At 39.1% G+C, this 27623-nt stretch overlaps 1 protein-coding gene across 2 annotated transcripts; it reads right to left on the minus strand.

The window, feature by feature from the left end:
* Positions 1–504: 504 nt before the first annotated feature.
* LOC107743422 (nuclear receptor-interacting protein 1-like) lies at positions 505–27623 on the minus strand. 2 transcript variants are annotated; one of them, XM_016556644.1, is made up of 2 exons: positions 27424–27623; positions 505–5202 (listed from the first exon to the last, which is right to left on the minus strand). In XM_016556644.1, exon 2 carries the CDS (start codon positions 4829–4831, stop codon positions 1703–1705), a length of 3129 nt encoding a protein of 1042 aa, XP_016412130.1. In that variant the 5' UTR covers positions 4832–5202; positions 27424–27623; the 3' UTR covers positions 505–1702. The 2 variants fall into 2 exon arrangements, with proteins under 2 accessions (XP_016412130.1, XP_016412131.1); XM_016556645.1 differs by lacking the exon at positions 27424–27623 and adding an exon at positions 5903–6808.

The raw sequence follows: 27623 nt of genomic DNA on the forward strand, positions 1-27623 counted from the left end.
TTTCCCCATAATACAGGGACTCCCCATGCGTGTGCATGCTACAGGCAGCAAAGAGCCTCGGACAGAGCAGTAGATGTGAACAAAGATTATCGTTAGCACAACACAGACATGCAGAAAAGTGTCATCCTCCAGTATCAATATTTACATTATTACAGTTTTCTTATGTACAATGCAAGACATTAAAAACTTTTTTTTTTGTCTTGAACAATACAAAATAGTCATCTTGAAAGCAATATGTACATAAATGTATCTAATCATTGTCAACACATATGAATCGTACAGAGAACGTGGAATAAAATCTATAATTGTTTTTTGTTTTTTTTTTCAATATTTACATTATTACAGTTTTCTTATGTACAATGCAAGACATTAAAAACTTTTTTTTTGTCTTGAACAATACAAAATAGTCATCTTGAAAGCAATATGTACATAAATGTATCTAATCATTGTCAAAACATATGAATCGTACAGAGAATATGGAATAAAATCTGCAATGTTCTTGTTGGATAATGTTTAAGACTCAAGTGATGCGCCTTTACATGAAAAAAAAAAACCTGAAAAATGGAAATAAAGTGAAAAAAAAATGTTAAAAAAAAGAATCAGACAATCAGACTGAATTCCAATCCCTTCTCACAGTAGAGCGTCTTATTCAGACAGTATCCTGAAAAATTTATATTACATAAATATCATAATTACCAATCATGGCTTTGGTGGACAAACTGTATCATCTCTTTCAACATTCAAATTCTTGTCGACACCATAAATACGTGAATGCTACATACAGGATATTTAGATAAGATACAAAACAACAAATTATACAAAATTGTAAAAAGATACATTTAATTGGCTAAAAATATAACATTCAGATTTGTTCAGTTTTTTTTAAACATCATGCCATTATCACCACATAACAGCTATAGTTTCATTCCTGATGAAAAATAAAGCACTGTAAATCTGACTAAGCTACGATTATAGAACATTCCAGTAAATGTTGTTGCCTTGCGATCACATGTGAAAACCCTCTTGACCTCAGCTAGCTTTCCAAGAAAGATTGGGAGAACGAATTTACACTGACGTTCCTTTAAATTCCGCTGTAAGAAAATATACTTTATAACTGGACATTTCAATGCCACAAATCCAATATTGTGCTTAGACTATACAGTTTTCTTTGCCTCAATAAAATGGAAAGGGTCCTGATTTGGCTGTAGATTAATTTAGTGTGAAATTAGCAGTAACGTCTGGATTCATCAATAATACACATACAGTAATAGGATGTTCTTCATAAATGTTTCAGTTGTGGAAAAAGAACAAGCTTTTTGTGGTGGACATTTTACATAGTACGGGATAAAGAAGTTAGCTCAGCATACATACATACATAAAAAAAAAAAAAAACATTCCAATATGTGTATACAAAATAATTATGTCATGGAGAATCATGTGACTATCTCATTATGACATCAATAAAAATAACAAATCAAACAAATGTACAAATGAAATCATTTAAAGTGGTGGCGAAAAGCCAATGTTTTAAACTAAATTGCCATGTTCCATGGTTAGACTTATTCAGTTTCTGCTTTAAAACGGAAAAAAAAAAAAAAGATATTATAGACAAATGACCATACACACAATTCTTTAGCTTTTCTCTGTCTTTAGCAGTTCATATCTACCATTTTTCCACAGTGCCGTTCAGGCTCTCTTTTCTCTAGCTGTGAGTCTGTCTGTGGACTGGAGAGTTTATCCTGTGCTCATAGTCAATACGCGGCTCCACTTTTGCACCCATGACACAGTAGGCGGGCTCCACCTGATCCCGGATCTCAGATCTGAGCTGACCATTTCCCCTCTGAAGCATGTAGTAAAGAATCGGATTAGACCTGGTTAGAGGCGGTGAGTCTGGACTGGATCTCTCCTCTCTGTTAAATGTTTCTCCAGGAAATCCCTCAGGTTTAGGACTGGCTTTGGGAGAGCCCTTAGCCCAAACTAGCGACCCCCCAGTGGTATCAACAGAAGCAGGCGCTGTTTTGGGAGTTGTATTGAGATAATAGGGGTACCACGGTAAGTTCGACAACTCCTGAGGGAAACCAGACTGGGTTAAGCTTCCATTTGCTGCACAGTTTGCCTGAGGGATGAAGGGACTTGGGGTCCCTCTGGGTTGGGATAGCTCTTTCAGACAGTTTTCTGACAGGAGGAGTTGCTTAAGAACATTGAAGCCTTGGCTTTCTCTGGAGAGAGGTGTTTTGCTCCTAGAACTCCCTACTAACTCTTCTTCTTTTGGTTTTACCAGCCCTCTACCATTAAACTCAGGTGTTCCAGACACCAGATTGTCACTAGTGATATCTCGAGACGGTTGACAGAGTTCATTACTTAGGTGCTCTGCTAGCTCAATGCAGAGTTTTCTTTTTTTAGGAATGGGGCTCTGAAAATGCACTGGCTCCTTTTTTATGGAGTTCCTGAGGAGCCTGGTATGAGGGTTTGAATGGTAGGTAGCAGTCTGCTGTTTCAAAAGCTGGCTGAGAAGTCCAAATTTAGCAGCTGTTTCTGTAGGACATAGTTCAGATTTTGTGTCCTGTGCTTCAGCAATGGGTGAGTGTTGTGATGAACGTCTCTGATGGTATACCCCATCATCGGAGCTATTGGATGAAAGATTTTCCTCTACTGACTCGGTTTTGATCTTAAAGTCCGGAGAAGGTCTGTCACAGTTCTCCAGTCCCCCTGAGGTTACTTCCAAGACTCTGTGCCCACTGGTTCTTTCCTTCTGGGAAGCTGTTCCCAGCAGAAGTTGCAGTTCCGTGCGCTTCTCGAGAAGGTTTTCTATCTGTGTTGATGCAGAGGGTGATCGCTCACATTTGTGAGCTGGGAGAGCAGGAGGGGAACATCCATCCAGCATGGAGGCTCTGTTCCGCTTGTGTGGAACAACAAGTCGATCCAAGAGGGCCTGAGGCTTGTCAAGCTCAAGTTCTGGGCTTTGCCTTCTGCTTGTCGGCTTGTGAGAGTGTAAAGGAGGGGGAGAAGGTGACAAGTTCTTTATACCACTCTGGGCCAGATTTTGTAGTAGCTTGCTGGCACTAAAAGGAGGCTCCAGCATCTTTTCACTTGAGTGAGCTTTAGACTTACACAGATCTAAGGGACTGGACTGGGCATGGGGTGAAGGGAAGAAGTATGAAGGGGAGATAGAGCTGTAGGTAGCTGTTTGAGGGTCCAGAGGACTCCGCGTTCTGCTGTCCTCAGGTGTGCCAATCCGTTTAAGTGGGCCTGCAGTCAAGCTGCTGATTATTGTGTCAGGCCGCAAACTAGGATTATCTGAACTTTTGTTTACCTTCTCGTTATTTCTGCGGTCCAGCAGTAACTGCATTAGAGTGACCTTATCATGGGATTTCACGTCTGGGCTGGTATCCAGATATGTGGCCTCACGGACCTTTGGCACAGAAGATTCCGGCTTCCATTTGTTTATGTGAGACTCTGTGAGCTTATCCACAAAGGGGGTTAAGGAAGAGCAGGTCTCAGATTTTTGGCTAGGCGCTCTGCTTTTCATGGAGAGGTCGATGGGGGAACAGCTGGAGAAACTCTCAGCATCACTGCTGTCTTTGGTCAGGCTGTTATCCTGGTTGGAGTACTCGCTGTCAGACTGCAGGGAGGAGGCCCGGCTCGGGAGGATGCCATTGTCATTCTCCAGGTGTCCATTTCTGGTGAGCTGCTGCTGGGAGTTGTGATTGTTCAGAAGTAGAAGCAACAGGCTGCTGCAGTTTTGCGGTGGTCGACCATGTTTGTCGAAGGGCCGTCTCTCTTTGGGGGTTCTCGTGGAGAGTGAGGAAATGGAAGGGCTTTTTTTGCTGGAGTTTACCGCTGGTGGGGGGAGTGTTCCGTTTTGAACATTTAAGGAACCTAGCATGTCTAGGGCAGTTGTTGGCTGCCCCATGCTGGGAGGCCTCTTATCCTGCGTTTGCTGAGTAGCCATGGCAGCTAGCCTCTCGCTGGCTGATCGGCTGGTTAATTGTGCTTTTATGGCCTGCTCTCTGGAGTACTGCTGAAGATGAGCCTCGCTGGACAGCAATAAGGCCAGCTGACTGCAGGCGACACTGGGCTTGGGTGAAGGGGCCGGACTGGACCTAGTCCGTACCATACTGGCAACAGCCTTGAGTCGCTCTGTACAGGACATGGATTCAGAGCTAGTGGGCTGGGCAGAACTTTGAGAAGAATGAGGAGAATCAGAGCTTCGGTTCTGGTTGCTCTGACGACAATAAGGCACAGTGTTATGGTTCTGTTGCTTGCTTTTCCTCATGAGGCTTTTTAGGCGGCCTGACGCTGTGCCGTAACTCTGGTAGGTTTCCTTATCAGCAGGAGCACTTTCTCTTCTGTCCCTGTCGAGCGGTTTGTGGCTTTGAGAAATGTGCTGTGACAAGGTGACACTCTGCAGCCGAGAGCTGAAAGACTGCAGCAGAGAAGCCAGCAAGGTGCTCTCCCCCTGCCCAGAGCCATCCAGGCCTCCTTTGTAGTGCTCCTTTCTCTGTCCGTTCACTTCCACTACAGCGCCTGTTCGTTTCTGGCTGTCATCTTCACTCCATGCTCCTGAGCGAAGCAGCCTGGCTTTTTTAAGGTGCTGTGAGGCTGCACTAGGTGGGCTACCCTTGTCTGGAGAGGGGGAGCCATGGTTAGGGAGCTGGAACACCCTAGTCACCCTGTTGGCATTCTCTTCATTGTTGTGGACAGGTTCTGATCTCTGTGTAGCAGTGGCAGCAGGTCCAGTGGTGACCGGATGCATTAGCAAACCTTCCAGATATGTTAAAGCAGCAGAATCCTGGTGAGTTTCAGGGCCAGACTCCACCCCATGAGTCATGTTCAACAGTAGGATGCCCTGATGTGATGTTTTACAGCTAATGAAAATGTCTTAAGATCTGTGCCATAAATGAAAAGAACAGAGAACTCCAGCAGTGCTTTGGATTTTGTTCCTTTTCAGTCAAAGAGCTTTACATACAGGACCAGCGGGCATTTGTAATGTCAAGCACGAAAACCCAGCTGGCATCACTGTGCATTCTATGAGTAAATCCACACTGCTTTAAAATATGTTGTAAGCACAGTCAGAGGAATGAGGAGGTTTCTCTGTCACAATGAACCATAAGCTCTATGTTTGGGCTATCTTCTGGGAGGAACCAAAGGCTCAGTGTTGCCTGTTTACTCTTCTGATCTCAGATGTAGCCACATGGGAACCTACAGCACAAGAAAAAAAACACTACATGAGTGACAGGCATCAACATCCCAGCATCATCAAAACAACCACTGTAACTTTCTTTGAAGTCTCTGTCAAAACCAATTAGCACTAAAGAACTAATTAAATTCAAGCCAAAAAAACTTCAGAGTGAACATAAAACTTCTGTTTGACAAACTCCTTATAGGGACTCCAGCAACTGTCAATCAAACTGCTCTGACACCCAGCTGAGATTCCTCTTAAAGATCTCTCAATTTTTGCTCTCATGTGTAAAGAAGGTCTTTAAACATCCATTATTTCTTATTTGGCTGAGCATTTATGAGAATTATCAGTTCACAGATTAAGGAGAGTCAATGGGCATTTGAAGGTTTCTTAAATCATGGACAGTGTTGGCTCATACCATAAACATCCAAAAGAAAGATATTTGCTTAAACAAACTTTGTTAGTATGATGGACAACCTCTTGCCTGCTATGCTTAAGCGTCTTAAAATGACCACTAAAATGTCATTCACAAAATGTTGCAATGCCTAAATTCACTTGCAGCATTTAAAACTGCTCTCTTTCACATGTGTGAATATACCAAGTTATATTATGACAGAAAAACATTAAGAACTATTGTTAAATTCAGTACAATAAGACTACATCCTAAATAAAACAGATTTGACAGTCTCCCTGGCATAACAGGATTAAAGAAGTGAATACCCATTCAAAAAAGGCTGTCAGCAGTCCCTCACACTCAGGCCAGTAGTTGCTCGGCAGGGCTGGCAGGTGTAGAGGGGCACACATGGCACACCTGTCAGACCTCTCCTCCACAGAGCCACGGCATCAGATAACATGACAGCACCGCTGGCTGCTCGCTCGACGGGTCTGAACCCTGTCAGAACTGCTTTCATAAACACTCCTGACTTCCCACTGTCAGGGCCACCACCACAAAGGTTAATTAATACAGGATTCCAGCTCCCCTAAAGCAGTGCTCAACTGCCAGAGAACATCTTACCCTCCATGTCCTGCCCCTTCAGCAACGGGGTAACATGTTACAGCGGTTTGCTGAGGAGTTAAACTCGACCTTGAGCTGGGGATGCCGTTACAGCAATTCAACAGCATGCTCACGCCTGGAATATCCTGAATGTGCCGTAGTAACTTAAGATCCTCAAGATGACATTACAGGAAAATCTTGCGAGAATCAGCACAAGGTCAGACGCATTTAAATTTGATGCAAACTGCATTAAGTTGCAAAGGTCAGGTGCAACAGGTTACGACTGCAAGGACGACAAGGAGGAAAACTAATTCATTAACTAATTCAGTCTCAGTTACATGATCAGCCTGGGCCATTGACCTAAATTTAAAAACAAAGAGGACAACCTGCTAGAACGGGGCCATCTGACGTCTCACGCTAATCTTAATGGGCCAGATTAAGATTAATTTCCCACCAAAGGAGGTGCTGCTACCCTACAAGCTCAAACTTGGGACGGACAGAGAAAGAAGATAAACAGACAGGCTGAAAAAGTGGACCATAAGAACAATGAAGTAAACACATCATTCAAGACAAATCAATACTGGGCTACAATCGGATCAGGCTAGTTTAGATCTTGTCCATGAAAACAAAAGGAAAACATTAAGGGATAGTTCAGCCAAAAATGAAAATTCTGTCATCATTTACTCACCCTGATGTCACTCTAAACCTATATGACTTTCTTTCTTCCGAGTTTCAATCCTGAAATTAAAGTCATTGGAGTCCAAATCAACATGAGTCCAACAAGTCCAACAAGCAAGACTTGTATATGAATACTTATAATTTAAGTCTTAGCCTATTTCCTGAGAGTCTATTTTGAGAGGAAGGGACAGGAAATACAGGTTTAAGGTGCGATCTCACAGCATACCCTCCATTTGCCTTTCCCACACATGACCCTTCTGCACAAGAAATACAAAATAAGTGATAATCCATTACCTCTGACAATGTCAAACATTCACGCCCAACAGCATTTTAAGTGATTTCACTAGCCAGTGGTGAAGGGAACAGCCGCAGACAGGAAGCTTTATCATGGCAGGGTGTCTTTCTTTGCTCACCCAGACAGACACCATGAGCAGGAAAGTCAAACCATCATCAGTGGCTGAGAGGCAATTTCCCCTGAGGAGCTGGACAAAAAAATGGCCTTAACTGTGAACGCCGGACTTCTTGACGCAAATGTCAGGGATTTGATATGAAAAGCCAATCCGGCGATGCTCACATGTGGGGTATGAAATTAATTGGAATTCAACCAGTCTCACAAAGTACCCTAACAAAAAAAGGTTAATGAATGATCCCCATTATAAGGAACCATAATCCATTTGCACCATTTAAAATGCATGATTAAAAATAGGGTGAGCCGCAGGAACTGTGCTGTGAGTCAAGGTCAAGTACGCCCGAGTCTCGGCGCACGCAACAGCTGGAGTCCATGCAAAGCGCTCAGTGTTAATAAAAAGTGACAACCCAGTCCTTGCTGCGCATATCGCTAATATCTGACACCAGACTGGCAGACGCTTCCCCGGCGTTAAAGGTAAGCCAAGGTTAAAGAAATTTTAAAGGAAAGGGAGCCGTGTGAATCCCTTTCCATCATGTTATCGTAGGCAGCTGGTGTTCAGCCAGGCTACGGGCGCTCACTCAGATACGCAGGACAGAGTTTGTAAATCCAATATGGCTTGAGAAAATTAAATAAGAGGAGCGACGTGCCACCTAAAGAAACACGACTGTAACGTCCACACCAGTGAACTTTTGCTCTTTTGGAGTAAAGCGCAGAGCAAATAAACAGCTGATTCGATGCCATGGATGCCATGTCAATCAGAACAAACAAACTTCCTTAGAAACAAAACAAAAATGCCCCTTGACAGTGAAGTTATTTAAAAGAAACATGTAAACACTACAAACTAAACTTGCTGTTTCCTTATATTTTTTTATCATATTTAAAAAAAAAGAAAGAAAAAGGAAAACTGGGGGGGGGACAGAAGTAGAAGACACACAAAAAATTGCATAATACATTAATATATTAAAAAAAAAATACAATTCAAGTCTAAAATGTATGCTGAATTACGTTGTGCCAATAACTTCATAAAAAAAATTATCACATAAGATCAATATTGCCTTCAGCTCATTATAATTCTGCTGCTCGGCTCATAAGAAACTTTCATATTTATAAACTTCAGTGTATACACTCTAAAAAATGCTGGGTTGTTTCAACCCAACTTTGGGTCAAATATGGACTAACCCAACTGTTGGGTTAAATTTTTACATTCAATTTTTAACCCAAAAGTTGTGTTAGTCCATATTTGACCCAAAGTTGGGTTGAAACAACCCAGCATTTTTTAGAGTGTAGCTAGAAATTACATTCAAAACAGAGATTAATAATGTATTAATTAAAAGTGCACTTAACCAATGAAAAGACAAAGCACCTGGGTTCCTCCTCTTGGCACATCATTTCAACTGGCAAAAATGCTGGCAGAACATGCCAATGAAATTCCACTCGAGTACGATTACAGTATCTCATTCACTCTCCACTCTTATCATGGGCTGTAGAGCGCGCGCACTCTCCTGCTACTCAAAGAAAACACTTTGACTCCACTTGCCAACTCCTCCATATCTACTCACCCTCTCCTTAATCATAACACAGGCAGCTCCAAATCGATCTTACCCTGCTCCTCACTGCTCCTACTACTACTACTACTACTACTAGTACTACTACTACTACACCACAGATCCTGCTACACCTCTAAGCTTTGAATTGATTTGGGCATTCCTACAAGTTGTTGAATTGGAATTTGAATTGCAAATGATAGGAAGTGGAATTTACTGAATTGCAATTCAAAGAAATTTAAAATGGAAATGTTCTTCCATTTTTATACAAACATGGCCTTTAAACTGTCAAATTTCAAGACTTGGTCAACTTTTTCCCCCAATTTTTCTTGACAAACATTAATTTTTCCTGTTGAAAATTTAGTTTTATTTTTTGGAATGATTTTTTTAAAATTCCAATATTCAAATTTTAATTTAATTTCTAGTTCAAGTTTAAACATCAGTCCTAGTTCAAATTCAGATTTCAGTTCTAGGTCAAAGTCAAGTTGGAATACCGTTCTGAATGACGTGCAACTCTCGTGCATTCAGGTTCATTCCTCAGCACTTCACAAGTGTTTAGCACAGATATGAATTCCCATGTTACTGCAGTCTTACTTCAAAAGGTCACCTAGACGTATGAGTCAATTTAAAGCACACACAAATGCACAAACGATCTATTCCTCTCCAAGAAAACACCTTTAACAACCTCTAGAAATCTCCACTTGAACAAAGCCCTCAGGACTACAGCAGCAATCTTCACACTTGCTAGAACTACGTAAGACAACAGTGTCCTGACTATAAGCTTCGTTTAATGACGGCTAATGAGAGCGGCCCTCTGTTACGGAGGCGACGGGAGCGCAGACAGAACGGGCGTCTTCGCTGCAGATCTCGGGAGGCTCAGACAGGTGAAGTGTGGTAATCAATTTGCTCTACCGGCAGAACTCCTCAGCAGAATGCTAATGAATCTCTCTATCTCTCTGCACACTCACACTCACACATATACAAATAATCCCAGTCAAGCTCTCTCACATTCACTCAAACATACATTTCAACTCTTTTCTTTGGCTGGAGGGAATGAGAACTGGGCTGATCATTGCTGTCCTCAAGGCTGTGCGTGAGTGTCAGAGTACAGATTATATGGTAGTTCCACTCAACACTTCAAAACAGCTACAGGGGAAACGAGGTGAAAGTCAAACCTGGAGAACAACCCCAGCTGCACGGCCCCGTTTGAACACAAACACATGCACGTGGACACATTTACAGCCAGGAATATACAAAACAGAAACCAAACACGCACCTGCAGCCGCCACACACAGGTACAGATGCGTCCGAGGTAAACAGAAAGAAACACATGAACAGTCACCCATATAAACACTCAAGGGGAAAGGTATGTCAGAGGAGAAAAACAATTCATCATTATTTAGGGATGGATATGAATCTTTAAACCCCACCTCTCAGACTCACTCTCTACCTGTATACAAAAAAAAAAAAAAAAAGGAAATGATTTGTCATCAACACAAATTCAAATCCAGCTCACAGCATTTCCTCGATCCCATTCCAGTCATATTTTCCTGTCCTCTTTACATAAACAAAACAATAAAAGTGTCAAAAAACATGTTGGTATAATCAAAATAAAGGCTCTTGGGAATTGAATCATTATGTAACTCTGAAAATTCAATCCATGATAAAAATGGATACAGATATTTTAAAGCTTTTTCTATGTCCACTACAATTAAAAACTTCAAAAATTTAAAACCATTCAAAAATGGTTAGTACCATTTTTTTTTACTAATACTATTTTAATACTTTTATTTATTTATTATTTATATACTTTTATTTCCAATAAATATTGTTCTTTTGAACTTTCAAGAATCTTGAAAAAAAAAAAAAAGTGTCACCAAAAAAAATTAAAAATCAGCTTCCACAAAATAATAAGCAGCAATATTTTCAATGATAAAAATAAGAAATGTTTCTTGAGCAGCAAATCAGCATATTAAAATGATTTCTGAAAGATCACGTGACACTGAAGACTGGGGTAATGATGCTAAAAATTCACCTGTGCCATCACAGGAATAAATAACATTTTAAAATGTATTAAAATAGAAAAACATTCTTCAAAACTGCAATAATATTTCATAATATTACAGTTTTACTGTATTTTTTATCATAAATGCAGTCTTTTTGAGCATAATAGACTTAAAAACATAAAAAACGTACCAGACGTTTGAATAGTACTGTATTTTTTTATTAATTTTTATATGATTTTTTTTATTTTTTTTTATGAATCTGTTTTTTTTTTTAAATAATTTATCGATTTATCTTTATTTACCTTTAATTTAAAAGGACAATGGAAAACCATCAGGAAACAATAGGAAGAGGAAGGTGGGATCAGAAAATGACCTGAGATTCAAACTTGGTCGCCTGTGAACAAGTACCACTATACAACATGTCAAAGCATCCACTAACTGCTAGGCCACGTCTCTTATTGATATGAAAATGAAATGATGAAAGAAAATGAATGGCAGAAGAAGAAACAGGATGTGAAATGTTGACTTGATGTGTTGAGCTGGATTCAAAATCACATCACCACATGAGCTGTAGGGCTAATGTGTGAGAGTATGTAACTAACAGATAGGCCATGGCTAGCCACTGTGCTGTTAGTCCCCTTTGCTCTGCGGTCAACAGGGAAGCAGTACAGTAAAGCCAACAGCACATTTTACATCAGCAGGAATAATTCACTTTTTACTCATCGAGTGTCATTAATCGCCTCTAACAAGAGAACACAACCTCACCTTGGCAGTTTCACACACAGCTGGAGAGTAGAAAGAGAAGCTGCACAGGAACACACAGGAATATGCCATCCTCTACAAACTGATGTGTGAAGACAGCCAGGAGCTATAAAACTAGAGTGAAAACCTCAAAACGAATGAACAGAAAAAACAGGCTGTCGCAGCATTGCTGATGTCTGCGCCCTTGACACACTGACACTGTCGTGTGCCACTCTGTCATCCGCCACCTGGCAGAACCCCACCCTCTCACTTCCTCCTCCTGGTAACCCAACGGCATTGAACTACATCACACCGCCTCCCCCACCCCCTACTCCAACGGAAGGTAGAGAGGGTCACCATGTCCTCATCTGTAATCCTCTGCCATTCTTCAGCAGCCCGGCTGGAGGAGGCGGTACCTACCACAAGGGAAGAATGCCCAATTAGGCAGCTGTCACGCAAGGCAGAGGCTCCAAACTCATCCCTGTCAAACTGGAGAGCAGCTGTGTGCCAATTACAGCGAAACATTAACCGCTTCGGTTCCAGGAAAAGGCAAGTGCCTGGGCAACACATGATGTTCGACGCTTCCAGGTTTCTAGCCTGCGGGCTAGTTCGGGTTCATCCTGCACCAGTCACCAAGACCAACACCTACTCTGAAAAATACCCAACATGGTGAACAGGACTGATCCAATCATATATCAATATATAACAGGGTCTAAAAGGGTATTTTGCATAATTTAACAAAAATTCTAATATATATATATATTAACATATCATATACTGTATATATATATATATATATATATATATATATAAAAGCTCCTTATATCAATATTTACTTACTCATTTGCTCATTCATAATTTCTTCAATTAAGAAGCAGATCATCTAAATGAGTGAAAACTCTGAAACTAGGCAAAATAGTACTGTCCAATCATATATTGATATATAGTAGAGACTACAAGACTATTTTGCGCAATTTAATAAACCGATTTAACTACAATTTATTGGAAGAAAATTATTTTTTTAAATGTGTTTTTTAAATAAAAATTATATGTATAATATATGTTTTTTGTTGTATTAAGCATTTAAACATTTTTCGTAAAATTTGACTTTTTTTAAAATTACTTTTTACATGTACATTTTTGTAAAATGTTCTGTTTATTTTCAGGTTTAAATGGGAAAAAAACAATCCCAGATTTTCAACCAATCCTTTTATCTGTACTTATTTATTTTCGCATTCATATAATTTCCTCAATTAAGGAAGAAAAAGGTAGTCTAAATTAGTAACAACTCTGCATTTCTTAGTTTTGCCAAAGCCATAAGGTGATACGAAAGTGACATGAAATGGCCAAAACATACTTCGGATTTTATGCGCATCCGAGGGTCCGCGTACAGCGCGTGTGACGCAAGTACTGTACGAGCACCACCCGATTTTTGTAACCACGCGTACTTTGTATGCGCAGGTTGCACAAGCGCATTGACTTGGTTTTGCACTAATAAGTTGTTCCACAAGGTGGCAACAGTGGCCCAGGCCGTTGTTTCACAGTAGAAAACAAAACTAAAGAAACGGAGGGTTATGAGATAGCAGCAACTTTATGATGAATCTTTATGATGAATCTCTCTAGAGTGCATGCATCAACCACCTGCGCTCACATACACCTCAAATGGACTATACTAACTGAACCACAGTTTCACTTCCACACACATGCTGCGGTTTCAATTGTGATCCAATTATGATACTGTAAAGCACTATGATGTATTGAATCATGACTTCTGTATCATAATACATATATCGTGAGGTATTTTGCGGTACCTAACACTAATGTGGAGGACCGGAGGGCCAAATCATCTTTTCACTTCCTCTCCAACCTTTTTCTGCCAAAAGAGCGACAGTAATGTACCATTTCCATGTTTAAATCAGATCTTCACAGGCCTGGGGCCTCCATAATCTCCCTACTGTTAATTAAATGACGAGGGAGCGTAGGCGAGCCGAGAGGAGAGAGGGACAAAGCTGCTGGGTCTCCTGCCACAGCAAGACTCATTAATATTAAAGATTTATGCTCTTCCCCCGCCACATTCCTGTGCTATGTGTGTCTGTTTGGGTTTGTGTTTTAGGACAATGCATTGCAATGCAAACTAGATGATCGCTTCTGTCTAGGTAGTGTGTCAGGGAGCACAGAAACTGTTGACAAATTTGTTGTGATTGTATAATTTAGCATCTCAAAACACTTCTGGTTTGAGTAAGACGGAAACTAATCTGCAACTGTGAAATGAAATGAGCTGGACGCCAGCCAGCAGAAGATTTACGACGGAGAGAATCCGGAATCATGACAGTGGTTATTGATCATTTAGTCTCCATGGTTTCTCCGTTTAATCAAAAAGTCGCAAAACTGTGATAACGGATGCCTGAGGGACAGATTAGATTAGCACAGATACCTCAAGCACACGACCGCTGCTTTTTGATAGGCTCTTTTTCGAAGTCAACATCAGGTCAACCGGGTTCACTCTAAAATTAAGAGATTAGAGTGCTAAGAAAAACTGTTCTCTGACTTACTCAAAAAAACATATGACTTACTTTCTTCTGTGGAACACCAATTGAGAAATTTGAAATGATATACTGATCAATAAACGGAAGCTTTCAAACTTCAAAAAGGACAAAATAGCATCATATAAGTAGCTTGTACATTTGTACAAATGCTATAATCTAAGTGCTCCGAAGACACACAATTGGCTTATGTAATGAACAATCCAAATTTAAGGCTGGTATTCACTGACTACCTTCCCATCAATTAGGCTGTTAACCTCTCTGACTGGATTATTGAGCCAATTTGAATTTGAGAATCCGAACAGTCCCATTTGTAATAGATTCATTCATAGCAGTTCTGTGAATTGGATCAAATGATTCATTGAAAAAATACGGCTCAACGAATGATTCATTCATGTATCAGAAAATGCTACTTCTATTATGAACTCTTATGAACATGCCAAGGAAAGACTTTCAAGATTTTCAACTTGTATTTTGTCTGTTTTTCACACAAAGCAATTGTTTGCTTTTAGAACACATGCAATGCACGAGTCAAATGAACCACATTTATTTATTTATATATTTGCAAGTTGCATATTAGAGCTTGACCACCTCTAGTTCTTATTCACTTCCATTACCCTGAGTGGCCTGGATATTCCTCAAATTTCTGTTCTCCAGAAGAATGGAAGTCATTAACTAATTCTTTAAATCAGAGATGCCCAAACTAGAGCCCGGGATGACCTTTGATTCAAGCCATGCCACATCAACAAGAGGAGAGGGAGAAAAAAAAAAACATGCCATTAAATGCATGTTTAATGCATGTTAAGTGTCTTCCAAAAGAGGACACAACTAGAAATCAGTGGTTAAGTTTTATTTACAACACTGTTGCATATCAGTACAACCCAAATACTCGAGTGTGTGCAGCGCATTTTACGGAGGAAAGTTTCCTGAACCTGGTAAGGGTGTAATATTTACGTCACACGCTTGAGGTATTCAGCCAATCACAACGCACTGGATAGCCGGCCAATCAGAGCACACCGCACTTTTCAGAACGATGAGCTTTGTAGAAATCGACACGTTTCAGAAAGGCGGGCCATAGAGGAGCAACAATAATGTACAGTATGTGGAAAGTAATGTGTTTTTTTAACCTTAAACCACGTAAACACATTGCATTACACCAAATAATGTTTTTTTTTTTATCAACGTCATATGACCCCTTTAAATGCTCTCTCAACACTAGTATGATCCTTCCAGTCCAAACTACTTAAACTGGCGTGTGACATAAAAAGGGAATTTTACACTAAGCTTATGTGTGACCGCAGGGCACTAGGGCAGTGAGACTGCAGACTTAACAGAGGTTTAACCGTTAATCGCCACAGATAAAAATGGATGCAGGAGTTAAAAGCATGAGGGGAAGCAGTTAGCATGCCCGTTTGAATGGCTAAGTTACATTAAAACCTCTCCCACTCCATTTCAGCCCCATTTTAAAACCACACACACCCTTTTACTGGCTGCACCGGAATATGTGGCACTACAGAGTCATTTCAAAGCATCTGAGGATAATCGAAGACAGCCCTTGTCTGGCGCCTCAACGCAGCCACAATATCCGTGGTTGCAGGAAGACATCGAGGGGTTAACCGGGGTGGGGTGGGGTGGGGGGTAAATGAAGGATTTTACAGTGCCCCTGATTCCCCCGCTCCCCCCTCTTCCTGTTGTTGCTGAGAGTCACAGGGTGAGCGCATGTGACTTTGAGATGCATCACTGGCACAGTCAGGGCTGCCTTGCCTGCAGGCGTCCTTGAACTGGATCTGCAAGACAAAAACCTTCACACTGCCAGATAGACATCTCAAATCCCCCCACCCACCCCAAACCAAACGTCTCTCTCTCTCTTTTCAATCTGCGTCCCTGTTATCTCCTCCCCAGTGGGGGAGTCTTATCTGAATGCTGGATCTTTAACCTTAACACTGAACTCAGACAGAGGCGGAATTTCAAAATGTCTCACTGGTGTATTTTTAACCTTCTTCCAGATTGTTTGTCTCCGTTTCAGGGGATTAGATGACTCTCCATGGCATCTGAGACACTAGCCAGGCCGACTTGGAATACAAGGGTTTTTTTTGCAGTAGAACTACTTGATGTTCCCAGAAGCCCTCCAACAAACTCTGAGACGTCATCCACCACAAAGCTTTTATCGAATAGCAGGATGAGCTGGTTTTGGTTTTTATCATCTTGAGTTCTACATGAGTGGGTTTGTAAGAAAACAGAAAGTGTCGAAGCATGTTGGCATCCACAAAAGGCTTCTTACAGGAATATTCTGGGTTCATTACAGGTTAAGCTCATTTGAAAGCATTTGTGGTGTAACGCTGATTACCACAAAATAATTTCGAATTTTATTTGAAGAGAAGTGAGGTCATAGTGAGACACTTACAATGGAAGTGCATGAGGCCTAACTTCTAGAGGATTGAAAAGCAGAAACATTAAAATTATGTTTTAAAAGCACTTATATTAATTCTTCTATTAAAACTATTATTTGAGTTGTAAAAGTTGTTATCATCACTTTTATGGTCTTTTTAGAGTTTTAGGAAATATGTTCACATGGAAACAAAGTTATAAAATTTAATATAACATGAACAAAAATTCATGTTAACAAGCATATTGTCTACATCTTTTGGCTAGTATTTTAATCTTTATATAGATGAACACCTTTTACTTCCGTTGTAAATGTATCACTATAACCTAGATTTTTGCTTCTTTTATTTAAGAAAAGGAGGGATGAGTAGCCATTTATTTTATTTTTTATATTTTTATTTTATAATTTTTTTGGTTATCAGTATTGCTATTCCTAACTAAAACTATTAAAAATGTATATGTTAACTGAAATAAAATATAAATATTAGATGAAAACTTAAATGAAAATTAGAAATATTGCCTTAGCTATTAACTGAAATAAAATATGCTTACTGTAGAAGTTGAAGTGCTAATATTACTAAAACTGAGATAAAAAATAAATTAAAGCTAAATAGAAATATAAAAAAACTAATGAAAATGACAAAAGCCCCCCCAAATATACTAAAAATGTCAATAAAAACTGAAAATATAAAATAAAAGCTAATTCAAAATATTAATAAATACTATAATAGTATACAAATAATACTATAATAACACAGGTGGTATTCAACATTATGCAATAAGTGCTGTCAAATCAGCTTAACCTGTTTTGAACTGGGAATATTCCTTTAAATAGCTAAACCAGTCCCCTGTTAACATGCATGCTGGTGAACATCATGGCTTTGCTGGTCCACCAGCTAGATCTGCTTGCTGGAATGTGTCATTTCACTCCTCTTCTCCCTATCACTTCAAGTCACTATCATAAAAGTGCTAAACAGGAGAGCATGAAGCGCCTTTTATAATCATGCAAATACAGTGCCCTTGGTTGCACAAGGTTCATCACTTTAAACAAATATTTGTACTGTCCTCTGTACATTGACACCGAGGTGGGGGAAGAGGGGAGAAATGTCATGTTTAAACACTAACCCTGCCTCGCAGCTAACAGGAACACAACGCGCACATGCATCCCGCCTGCCCGGGAACGTGTGGATCGTGTCCTTCGCGGGAGACATTGCAGTACCGTGCTGACTGACCTTTCCTGACTGTAACGTTATCGCATGTCATATGTGATCCTGCTGGAAACCATCTGCCATGGACTCCTCTGGCAGCACGCAGGAGTCCGAGACGTCACCGCTCTCCTCACCTTCGCTGGAATTCATCAGATTATCACGGGAACACCCACCTGGCCCTGTTTGGGACACGATCCTTGAGCAACACGATACACTCAATTAGATCAAAGGTCATTCATGCCAAGGCATCAGTCCGTGGGTTATTAGATCAGACTCAAAGTAGGGAAGTGTGCAGGGAAGCAATAAGTCATGAGAGACGTTACAGTGATTATACCATGGTTTAACAGTGCTGTAGACATGACGAGAAGCCGAGCAACATATATATGATAAAAGACACTCACTACAGAGGTGGACAATGGAAAGCAAAAATGTATAATCAAAAAAAATAAAGTGGTCAACAACAATATATAACAATATACACATTTTAATGAAAAAATTATTTTGAAACTGTCTCTTTAAGACAGTTTACAAAGTAATGGAAAAATCAATTGGATGCATTCAGATTTTTTACAGTTTTATTTTAAACATTACTGAAACAACTTTAACAATGAATAAATATCAATAAATGCTTTATTTAAAAAAAAAAAACAGTTTTATCTATTAGTTCTACTCTGCATTGTTTATTGAATCCAAGTAATAGACCATTAGCAACTAATAATGTTCATTCATACAGAGTTTAGCTGATTATTATTAATGTAATGATTAATAAATATAATATAGTGATTAATATAAACCAAATATATCATGAAATATATAAAATGTCATATAAAAACGCATTTTTGGCCCTGTAATAAGAACAATTCTAAAACACTTGGAAAATAAATCTTAACTACACTGAAAAAATTGTAAACAAATTTCACTCCGAAATTGCTAGTGAACTTCACAAATAATTACAGAGAAACAGCAAGTAACACATTGAATTAAACATTAAATTAATAAGTAGAAAGATAGAAGTATTTTCTTTTAAAATGTACTCCAATAATCTTAATTTAAAACTTAAAAAAATTTACAGTATAGGAATCTCAAATATTAATAAGATTACACCCAAAATACACAATATACCCAAAATATTAGTCATTGCTTTAATACTTTAATAATAATAATAAATAGATTCCATTTAATGTGGTACTAATTCTTATAGCTGCCAAGAAATAATATGCATGTAAAGCAAACATCACATGCATTATGATGAATTGAAATTGCTTCAGCCATTTTAATAATATATATTGAGCAGCTAACAAGATCTGTCTTCAGCTAGATACCAGATATTTATGATAAAATGATGTTTAATCAAAGAATTTCAGTTCAGTCAATTCAATTCAGTGTTATAATTGCTAGTAATAAAACAAATAATTTGTTTATGTTCAAAGTTTTTAAAACTTTGCACTGTCAACTTATAAACAATAAAACCCAGACAATGCAGACATTACAAAAAAGACCCCAAAAATATATATATATATTTTTTTGTTAAACATTTCTCACAAAGTTGAAGGAAAGCGGGAGACCCTACAGAGTCATATCCGGAGTAATGTGTTGTCACTCTGAAACTACTATTGAGGTTGTTACAATTGACACGTTTTACAGTTGCCCCCAACACTTCCAGTGCAGGCCGACCTGCTTTCCATTACTCACAGCACTCATGATAAGAGCGGAATCTCAAATACTGAAACTCTGGGTCAGGTCAAAGTCTCCCTGTGCCTGTTAGATGCAGAACAGTCCGCCTAAATCAAATATTGAACTCTGCATTATAAACGGCCATTATTCAAAATGAAAAGCTTTTTGGGATCCAAAGTCCTGTCTCCTGCTCCTCGTCTTTCTCTCAGTATGCCGAAGGATCCGTTGACCTTTTACGTTCTACAAAAACAACAATCCGTCATAAAAGGCCACGCCCACTGGGATCTGTGTCCAAGAGCGTAATGATGATGTTGTGATTCTCCCATGACTCCTGGCTTTCACCAGTGTGGCGATACTGATGTCATCTTAATTACCCTGAGCAATGGAAAAAAAAAAAACTTGACTCGAGCTGTGAGCGTCACTTCGTAAATTCAACGACTTTGAGGAAACGCTTAAGGAGACCAGTGAGAGAATCAGTTCATGATCTCAGATGTGTCTCAGAGAGGCTTTGTACTGATTGTACTAACGTGAATTTGTACTAAAGCTTTCTTTACAGATTTTAAAGGTTTCTTAAAGGCCATATGTGCACTACAAAACAGCCAAAAAAAAATTATAAATCAGAATCATATCGGTTATCAGCCAATACTTGATTTTTTAAGAGATTTTGTACAAAAAAATATATTTATCCCAAAAATGTAATAGATTTTAAACATTTTAATACATAATCTTAGATTTTAATAATAATTAATATTTTAAAATAACCATTTAATAATGTATAAAAATAAAAATCTTCTGAACTGTAACTGAAATTATATAGTATTTCAGAGAGAGATTTGTATACAAAAAAATATTTTCAATATTTTTAAATAAATAAAATTTTAGACAAAGAGAGAGACATATTTATTCCACATGCTTAGAGTGATATGGACAGGTTTGGGTGTATAATATGTGCTTCATTTGCAGCTTCCTCTACTGTTCGACAAGCCGTTCACAAAACAGCCCCTGCCGTTGACCCACTTCTGTGTGCCTTCTGACTGACTGCAGCACCGCAACCCTCGGCCTCCCTGAACTGTGAGAAAAATAGGTCACCATGGCCCACTTTTCTTTCTTTTTTTCCTCTCAAAGAGAGTGTATGAAGACTGCTGCAGAGTCTGATCAGGCAACTCAGCAAAGGGAGAGAAAACACTAACACAGGAGAAAGTCTACAGTAGGTTCATTAACCCCAGTATTCAGACAGCATGCGCTCCTTACATCAGTGACATACGAGGGTCTTATCAGATGGCGGGAACACATGCAGCACATGCCTTCATTAAACATGGCCGCATGAATCACACACGTCACACACAATTTATAAATCTGGACCTTTAAAAAAAATTTACCTCATCAGTGAAAACAATGACAGCAACAACTCAAAAGTTGATGGAGTTTAGTTAGGTACCAGCTACGGATTTTTAACAATGGCCAAAAATTAGGTTTCAAATTTCACTCAAAAAAAACACAAAAAAAAACAAAACTGGAAAATGATTTGTAGCACAAATAAAATAAATCATTAAATATTAAAATCATATATTGTATATTTTAATAAATAAGTATATATATAAATAAATATTATGTAATATATAAATTATGTAATTATATATTATATTATATAAAAACAAGTATTATATATATTTTTCCTGCTCTATTTGAGATATATACATATTACCAGTATTTTATGAAATACTCACAAGAAAATACACAATATTAAAATATCAAATAAATATATCAAATAAAAAAATAATATTATAAAAATTATTATATGTACTAAAATATTTAAATTTTATTTTATACCACATCTCACTGGAGGAACTTGGAGTTGTGTTGTGCTGACAGTGGTGTGAAAGTCTTGTCTCATTACTGTAAGGTGAGAACATTTTCAAACAACATAAACACATACATATGAATAGATATCGATCAGGCTCACAATGACAACTCAAGCTCGAGTTTGCTTGTCTCTGACACAAACAAATGGTTCTGCCAGTTTTAAACTCAACACCCTAGACGCATCTCATAAAAAACGGTAATCATATTAAATGTGCAAAATTGCTGAAAATTGCTCAAAATGTTAATGTTTATCCCCCATTAACAATTATCTGCCTGTTCTGGTAATGCCCCCCCCAAAAATACTGGCATGCCCAATATTTTGGTCCATTACTACAAACAACCACCTAAAAAGACAAATGCTGTCCATAAGAATCACTCTAGAAAACGTATAAGCACTTTATAATGGTTAAGCAACGCATGAGCTTAAATGAAAATCTATGAAATTACATTACATCAACACACGTTCACATAAACAAATCTAAACGACAACAACAAGCAGCAGATTCAAACTGATCACTGACCTTTATTAAACCTGTTTAAGTGTATTTAGGGCAAGCCATTCCTTAATATAACCAACACGGGCAGCCTTGGACACAGAGACAGGTGGCTTAAAGAAAAGATCTGCTCTATTTGAGCCGTCTGGCCTTTGCGACCGAATCAGTCACGTAAACGTACTTACACAAGCAGAGCAGAAGCACATGTAAACATCTACCACAGGTCAGCGGCCACAGGTGAACCAGTTTCTACATGACCCTCATCCAGTCTCAGGACAGACACACAAATGTCCAGCATTAGCTCACTGAAATACTCAATTCTGGCTTCAGCTTAAGGTCCACTGGAGCAGAGCTGATTTTGTTATAACCGGGTAAAAAAAAAAGTACCAACTCGCACCACAGCGGCTTTGTGAAAAAGGCGAACTTTGCAGATCACAGTGCACTAGGTGTACATGAACCTTATACGAGCTACAGCAGCAAAAATGCTGATATACTCGCTTTTCAGACCGATGAGCTTTGTAAAAATCGACACGTTTCAGAAAGGCGGGGCATAGAGGAGCAACAATATTGTACAGTATGTGGAAAATAATGTGTTTTTTTAACCTTAAACCACATAAACACATTGCATTACACCAAATACACAAAATAATGTTCTTTTTAGCAACGTCATATGACCCCTTTAACACAGATTTATTAGATGTCATTTATACAGTGAAGACTATGCGGTGTTATTTTACATTTGATTATTCAATTTCTGTACCTGAATACTGTTAGACTTACCTGAAAAATATAAAGCACTGCTTATTTCATTTGTATTTTTGTTCTATTATATTTATCTATGCTTGTAATTTGTTTGTTTCCCATGTTGATTTACTCGTCTGCAAAATTACCCCAGTCATTGATTTTTTCCCCCCAAATAAACTATTCAAGTCATGTGGTGATTTTTTTTTTCACATCGCGATATATAATCGCAGAAAAATAAAATATCGCAATGTGAGTTTTTTCCAATATCGTGCAATCCTAATTATAACCACATTTTTACTATATTTTACTTACATCATACTTTGCAACAATGGCAATTTAGTTGAAATGACAATTTCTTTGATAATAAAACAATGAAATACCTTAATTATTATTAATAATAATAATATTACTGTTATACAACTACTACTACTACTGCTAATAATACATTTTATTTATAAACCGCCTTTCTGAACCTCAAAGTGCCTATTTAAAAAAAAAAAAGCCATTTTAGAACCAATACATAAATATCAACATAAAATATTTCCAGACATGGCTTATGTAGCATGTTGAATAAACAACTGAATTATGTCTCACAATATTTCTTTCCACCAGACCAGACTAAAACCAGGCAAAGGTTCTTCATCCACCACAATTTGTCATTTCAATGTTATGCAAAATCATTCACTGAATCAACATCCATCATGCACAGCGGTGAAGCAGTTAATTCATAATATGAATTAAAAACCACTCACCCACACTTCCAGTCAAGTGTGACACGTAAGCCCTTCACATGGTGTCACATGACCGAATCCTGTTTTAGAAAGTTACTTAAAAGCTTTCAGGTCAAATCAGTCAGGTCAAGGTCAGAGCGCTGCGTTAATGCCAGAAAAGCAGGCGCTGCCTCCATAAGCCCCAAGCGGTCCACTAGGACACAAGGACGTCTGTCCAAGGGCATCTCCCAAACTACTGAAAGAGATGTGCTCAAACTCAGCTAATCAACAGCCCGGGCCTGATTGGGATGCGTAGAGTGTGAACGTGAATGCACGGGAATTGCAATTCACATGGAGAAGGTCTTAGTTTAACACAAAAATCCAACACTTTCCACTTGTGTCTACTACTTGTGGCAGGAGTGCATACAAACAGCAGTCCATAATAATATATCCCAGCATGCCTTGCTGCGTGAAGCATTAGAGTGCTTTGAGAGCAGGGGTATGCGGTGTGAATCTTTCAACGCTTTCACCGCTGGCTGTGCATGAGGGATGGATAGCTACACCCCGCATCTAGTGGCTGCTGAGGTGTCCCTTGTTGCCTGGCAACAGCTCAGCTCATTTTAACTCCTTAAGTAAGTCTTAAGTGATTCAGCAGTCTGAGGCCAGTGACGGGTGGGCTGCTCCGAAAGTGACAGGACTTTATTACTTTCCGGGGTTTTAGCGTGCAGCTCTGGGCTCAAAAATACAAGGCGACGTAAATCTGCACCACTGTGTTTGACCCCTGACCTCTGCATGAAATGAGTCTTTGCAGAAACAGCCCGAAAGACAAAAGCCCCATGACACCCACAGAAGCAGGAAGCTATTAGTTCAAAGCTGCAATAAATACAAAGACCAGGTTTACAACTGGTATTGACATCCATCTCACGTGATCCCATCACAGGCGGTCGCTGCTTATGCCAGTCACTACTTTTTGTCGAGGGAAGTCAGCATGAGATTTAAAAGGACGGTTCACCCAAAAATGACAATTCTGCCTTCATTTATTCAACTTCATGTTGCTCCAAATATGTTTGACTTACTTTCTTCTGCAGAACACAAAAGAAGGTATTTGTAACTGGTAACTGTTTATGCCCATACAATGAATGTCAATAGGGCCCAAAGCAACACTGGACTCAATTTAATTTAATCATATGGAAAATCATTCATTTTTGTCCACACAGCTGGAAAAAATGCATACACTGTGAATCATGAAAATGAATTATAATAATAAATGAATTTTGATTTTCATTAACTGTAATGTTAATCGTTGATTTAGACAGACAGACAGATAGATGATTGATAGATAGATAGATGGATAGATAGATAGGTAGATGTGTAAAAGGTTCCAATATTTACCTGAGAATCATAGCACAAGACAATTTTAGTACAAGACGACAATAACAATATTGCTAAAAACCGTTAAGACCTTACTAGATGTCTCAAAGCCACTTTCTTTTAATTAAGAAAATTATGTCCATGCAAATGAGTAAAAGGCAGCTGAAATCAAATATTGACCAGTATTACACCATTTCTAGGTGTTCAGAGTTCAGCTTTTATTGTAAAACTAAGAGCAGGCTCAGGCCCTCATTTGAAACTCTTGCTTACAAATTAAAGCATATTAAAATGGTTCAGCCACAAGCACCAGTCTTCATAACCCACACATCCATCTTTCATTTAAAAATTCTGAAACCTCCTCTTTAGTTAATTGCTTGGGCCTGTGCATCTGAAAGCTTTTGGATGACCGAAATAATGAAGCCGGGTTCATTCCTGTCGCCGGCTCTGTGAATGTCGTACTGATGCACTGATTGCAGATCATTCTGCGAGTGTTCATCTCTTCAGCATTACTGCAGGGTAGGGCTGCACGATAAATCGCATGCGATATTTAACGCGCATCTTGTCAGAAAGCCGGTTCTGTAATCAGCGGTAAATCTCCATCACGTGCGTGCTTTCACATTGAGCAGCATTAACTACACTCATCTCTCGGCTCAAAGAGACGAGAACGACTAAGCCTTACAATTCCAGAATGACTGGAAAGGACTGGCGTTTCACTTAGCACAGCATATAACCTGCTTAAAATAAGACACCATTAGTAACGTCTCCCAGGAGCAGTAAAATCTTCCTGAACCCAATTGCCAGGATTCCTTGACCTCCAGGTCCATCTCGCCTCAGGACATAGTGGCCGATACAAAAATACAGCTGGCAGTTAGAGGTTAGCTGGGTAATTATATTAAACTAACTTGCGTGTTATACAAGTTTTCGATATCATGTTTCTCAGGTTCAGCATTTGTCCGTTTTAGAGGCGTTTACAGATGACCTACATGCTTTTCATCCACTGTTCTTTGCAAAATGTTCATGGTTAGCTGCTAAATAACAAGCCCAAATTAACATTTAGTTACAGCCAGATTTAGATGGTATCTGCAAATTTTTACCACATTTAGGGTAAAATGTGTTAAAGAGTGTAGTATACTGTATAAACTTCATTTACTGGTCCATAATCTAACTATACCAAAATATGTAAACAAAATGCATAAGGGGACATGAAGTGTACAGATTGAATTGTCCAAAAATGCATTGGCTGGTCAGTTGGTAGATGTGTTGAGGTCATTGCTGTTGTTCGAATATGTGGTGGTGATGCTCAATTTATCAGAGTTGCATCTCCCAGCAAACCTCCACCGCAAATTCAGCAAACTATAAATCGTTTACAGTAAATCAATCAGCAAAAATCAATCCATCACTATAAATGAAAGCCCTGCCTCTGTCCCAAGGCTGAGGGGAGAAGAATCTGTGCCTTGTATTTCATACTGTCTCAGCGTTTCAACTCCCTGAGCCAGACAACCGTTTTCATCACTTCTTTTGGTGTACAAGACCTCTTGTATAATCAGCACCAGTTCCTGTTGATCTCCAGGCCACGTATTATCACTGATATACCCTGTATAAAACAAGATTCATTGCACAAGGAACAAACACACAACCACTGTGTCCCTGAGCTGTCAACTGACCTGTTAATGAGTGTAAAGCGCCCGTGGCTTCTATGGATTTATGACACATTACACCATGCAAGTTTATGTTGCACTAGCTAAAACCATGTGCTTCAGTATTCCTGTGAAAAATGCCACTTCCTGATAATTACTTTAATAAAAGTAAAACAACATAAAAAGGTCTAAGCCAGAAGGCTAAACTGAATGTTGAGGTTGATGTTTAGGATACTATTTTAAGATGATGATGACCCAGCACGGTTTTAAGCGCTCCGTGTTCATTGTATTGACATCCCCTCTGAGAAATTAGGTCGCCATGTGTTCATTTTCATTTCTCCTGCAAAGATAACATCATTACAAGTCATTATCAATCTTTAAGAAGTCAGATAACAGGTCGCATAGTGCTGTCAGCCTGACTCTATCCCATTTCTTCAAATGTCTCCAAATACTCTCCTGACATGAATTATTTTGCACCTGTACTGTAGATGTAACAGACAAAAATGCCTGATGCTTAAAATAAATGTCTGATGACAAGACTAATGAAGATGCACATTTTCTCTTGGTGGAGATATGAGAGTTAAAGAATGGATCGAGTAATAGGCTACTAAAATGAAATCTACAACAGATTTCTCAATCCACTCTGTCCTGACTTCAAAACACATGCACATGCTCTTTGCACAGACTATGACAAACACTTTTCAGTAACTGGTCTATCTATCTATCTATCTCTCTCATCAATACAGGGAAAGGTCAAGATCACAACAGTAAACCAAATTTAAGACTTCTTAAACTGCATTACATCATATTAAATTATAAAATATCACAAATGATATGGCTTGGAAACAGAAATATAAATAATCAGTTCTTAACCCGTGTATGAAGAATAAACCAGCAGATAAATTAAGCGGTAAGATCGCACTGACTGTAACAGAGAAACAAAATGGAAACTAAATGACAGGAGCGACCACTGCGATCCACACAGCATGCGTTCTTGCGTCTTTGGTCTCGCTGTTACGTTTATAAGACGCCGTGTCAAGTTAAAAACTGTTCAACTTTTAACCATGGCGTCCTGTTTATGAACCTACGAACGCGTCCCGTGTGAACGCCGTCTCACATTCCGTTTTTCCTTCAGCACCTCCTAGGACCGCAATAAACATAGAGCAAACATCAGAGTCATATGCAGCGGAGCGGACTCTTTCCAGCTGCTGGGCGGGCATCGAGTGGTCTCGACACATACCTGATTCCGCTATCCGAGCCTGAGCGTTTCCTGCGCGCAGACGTGCGCCGTGAGCCGCACCAAATAGAGTCCAAAAACTCGTCGGGCTTCAGCACCGACCGTCGAGTCTGAGTCTGAACTGTATATTCTCGGAATCCCCGAGAACTCCGCAACGTTCACACTCCTCCTCCTGCTCTTGCTCTTGCTCCTGCTCTTGCTCT

Source organism: Sinocyclocheilus rhinocerous, unplaced genomic scaffold, assembly GCF_001515625.1.
Source record: "Sinocyclocheilus rhinocerous isolate Xijiao unplaced genomic scaffold, SAMN03320098_v1.1 scaffold106, whole genome shotgun sequence".
Classification (NCBI taxonomy): Eukaryota; Metazoa; Chordata; class Actinopteri; order Cypriniformes; family Cyprinidae; genus Sinocyclocheilus; species Sinocyclocheilus rhinocerous.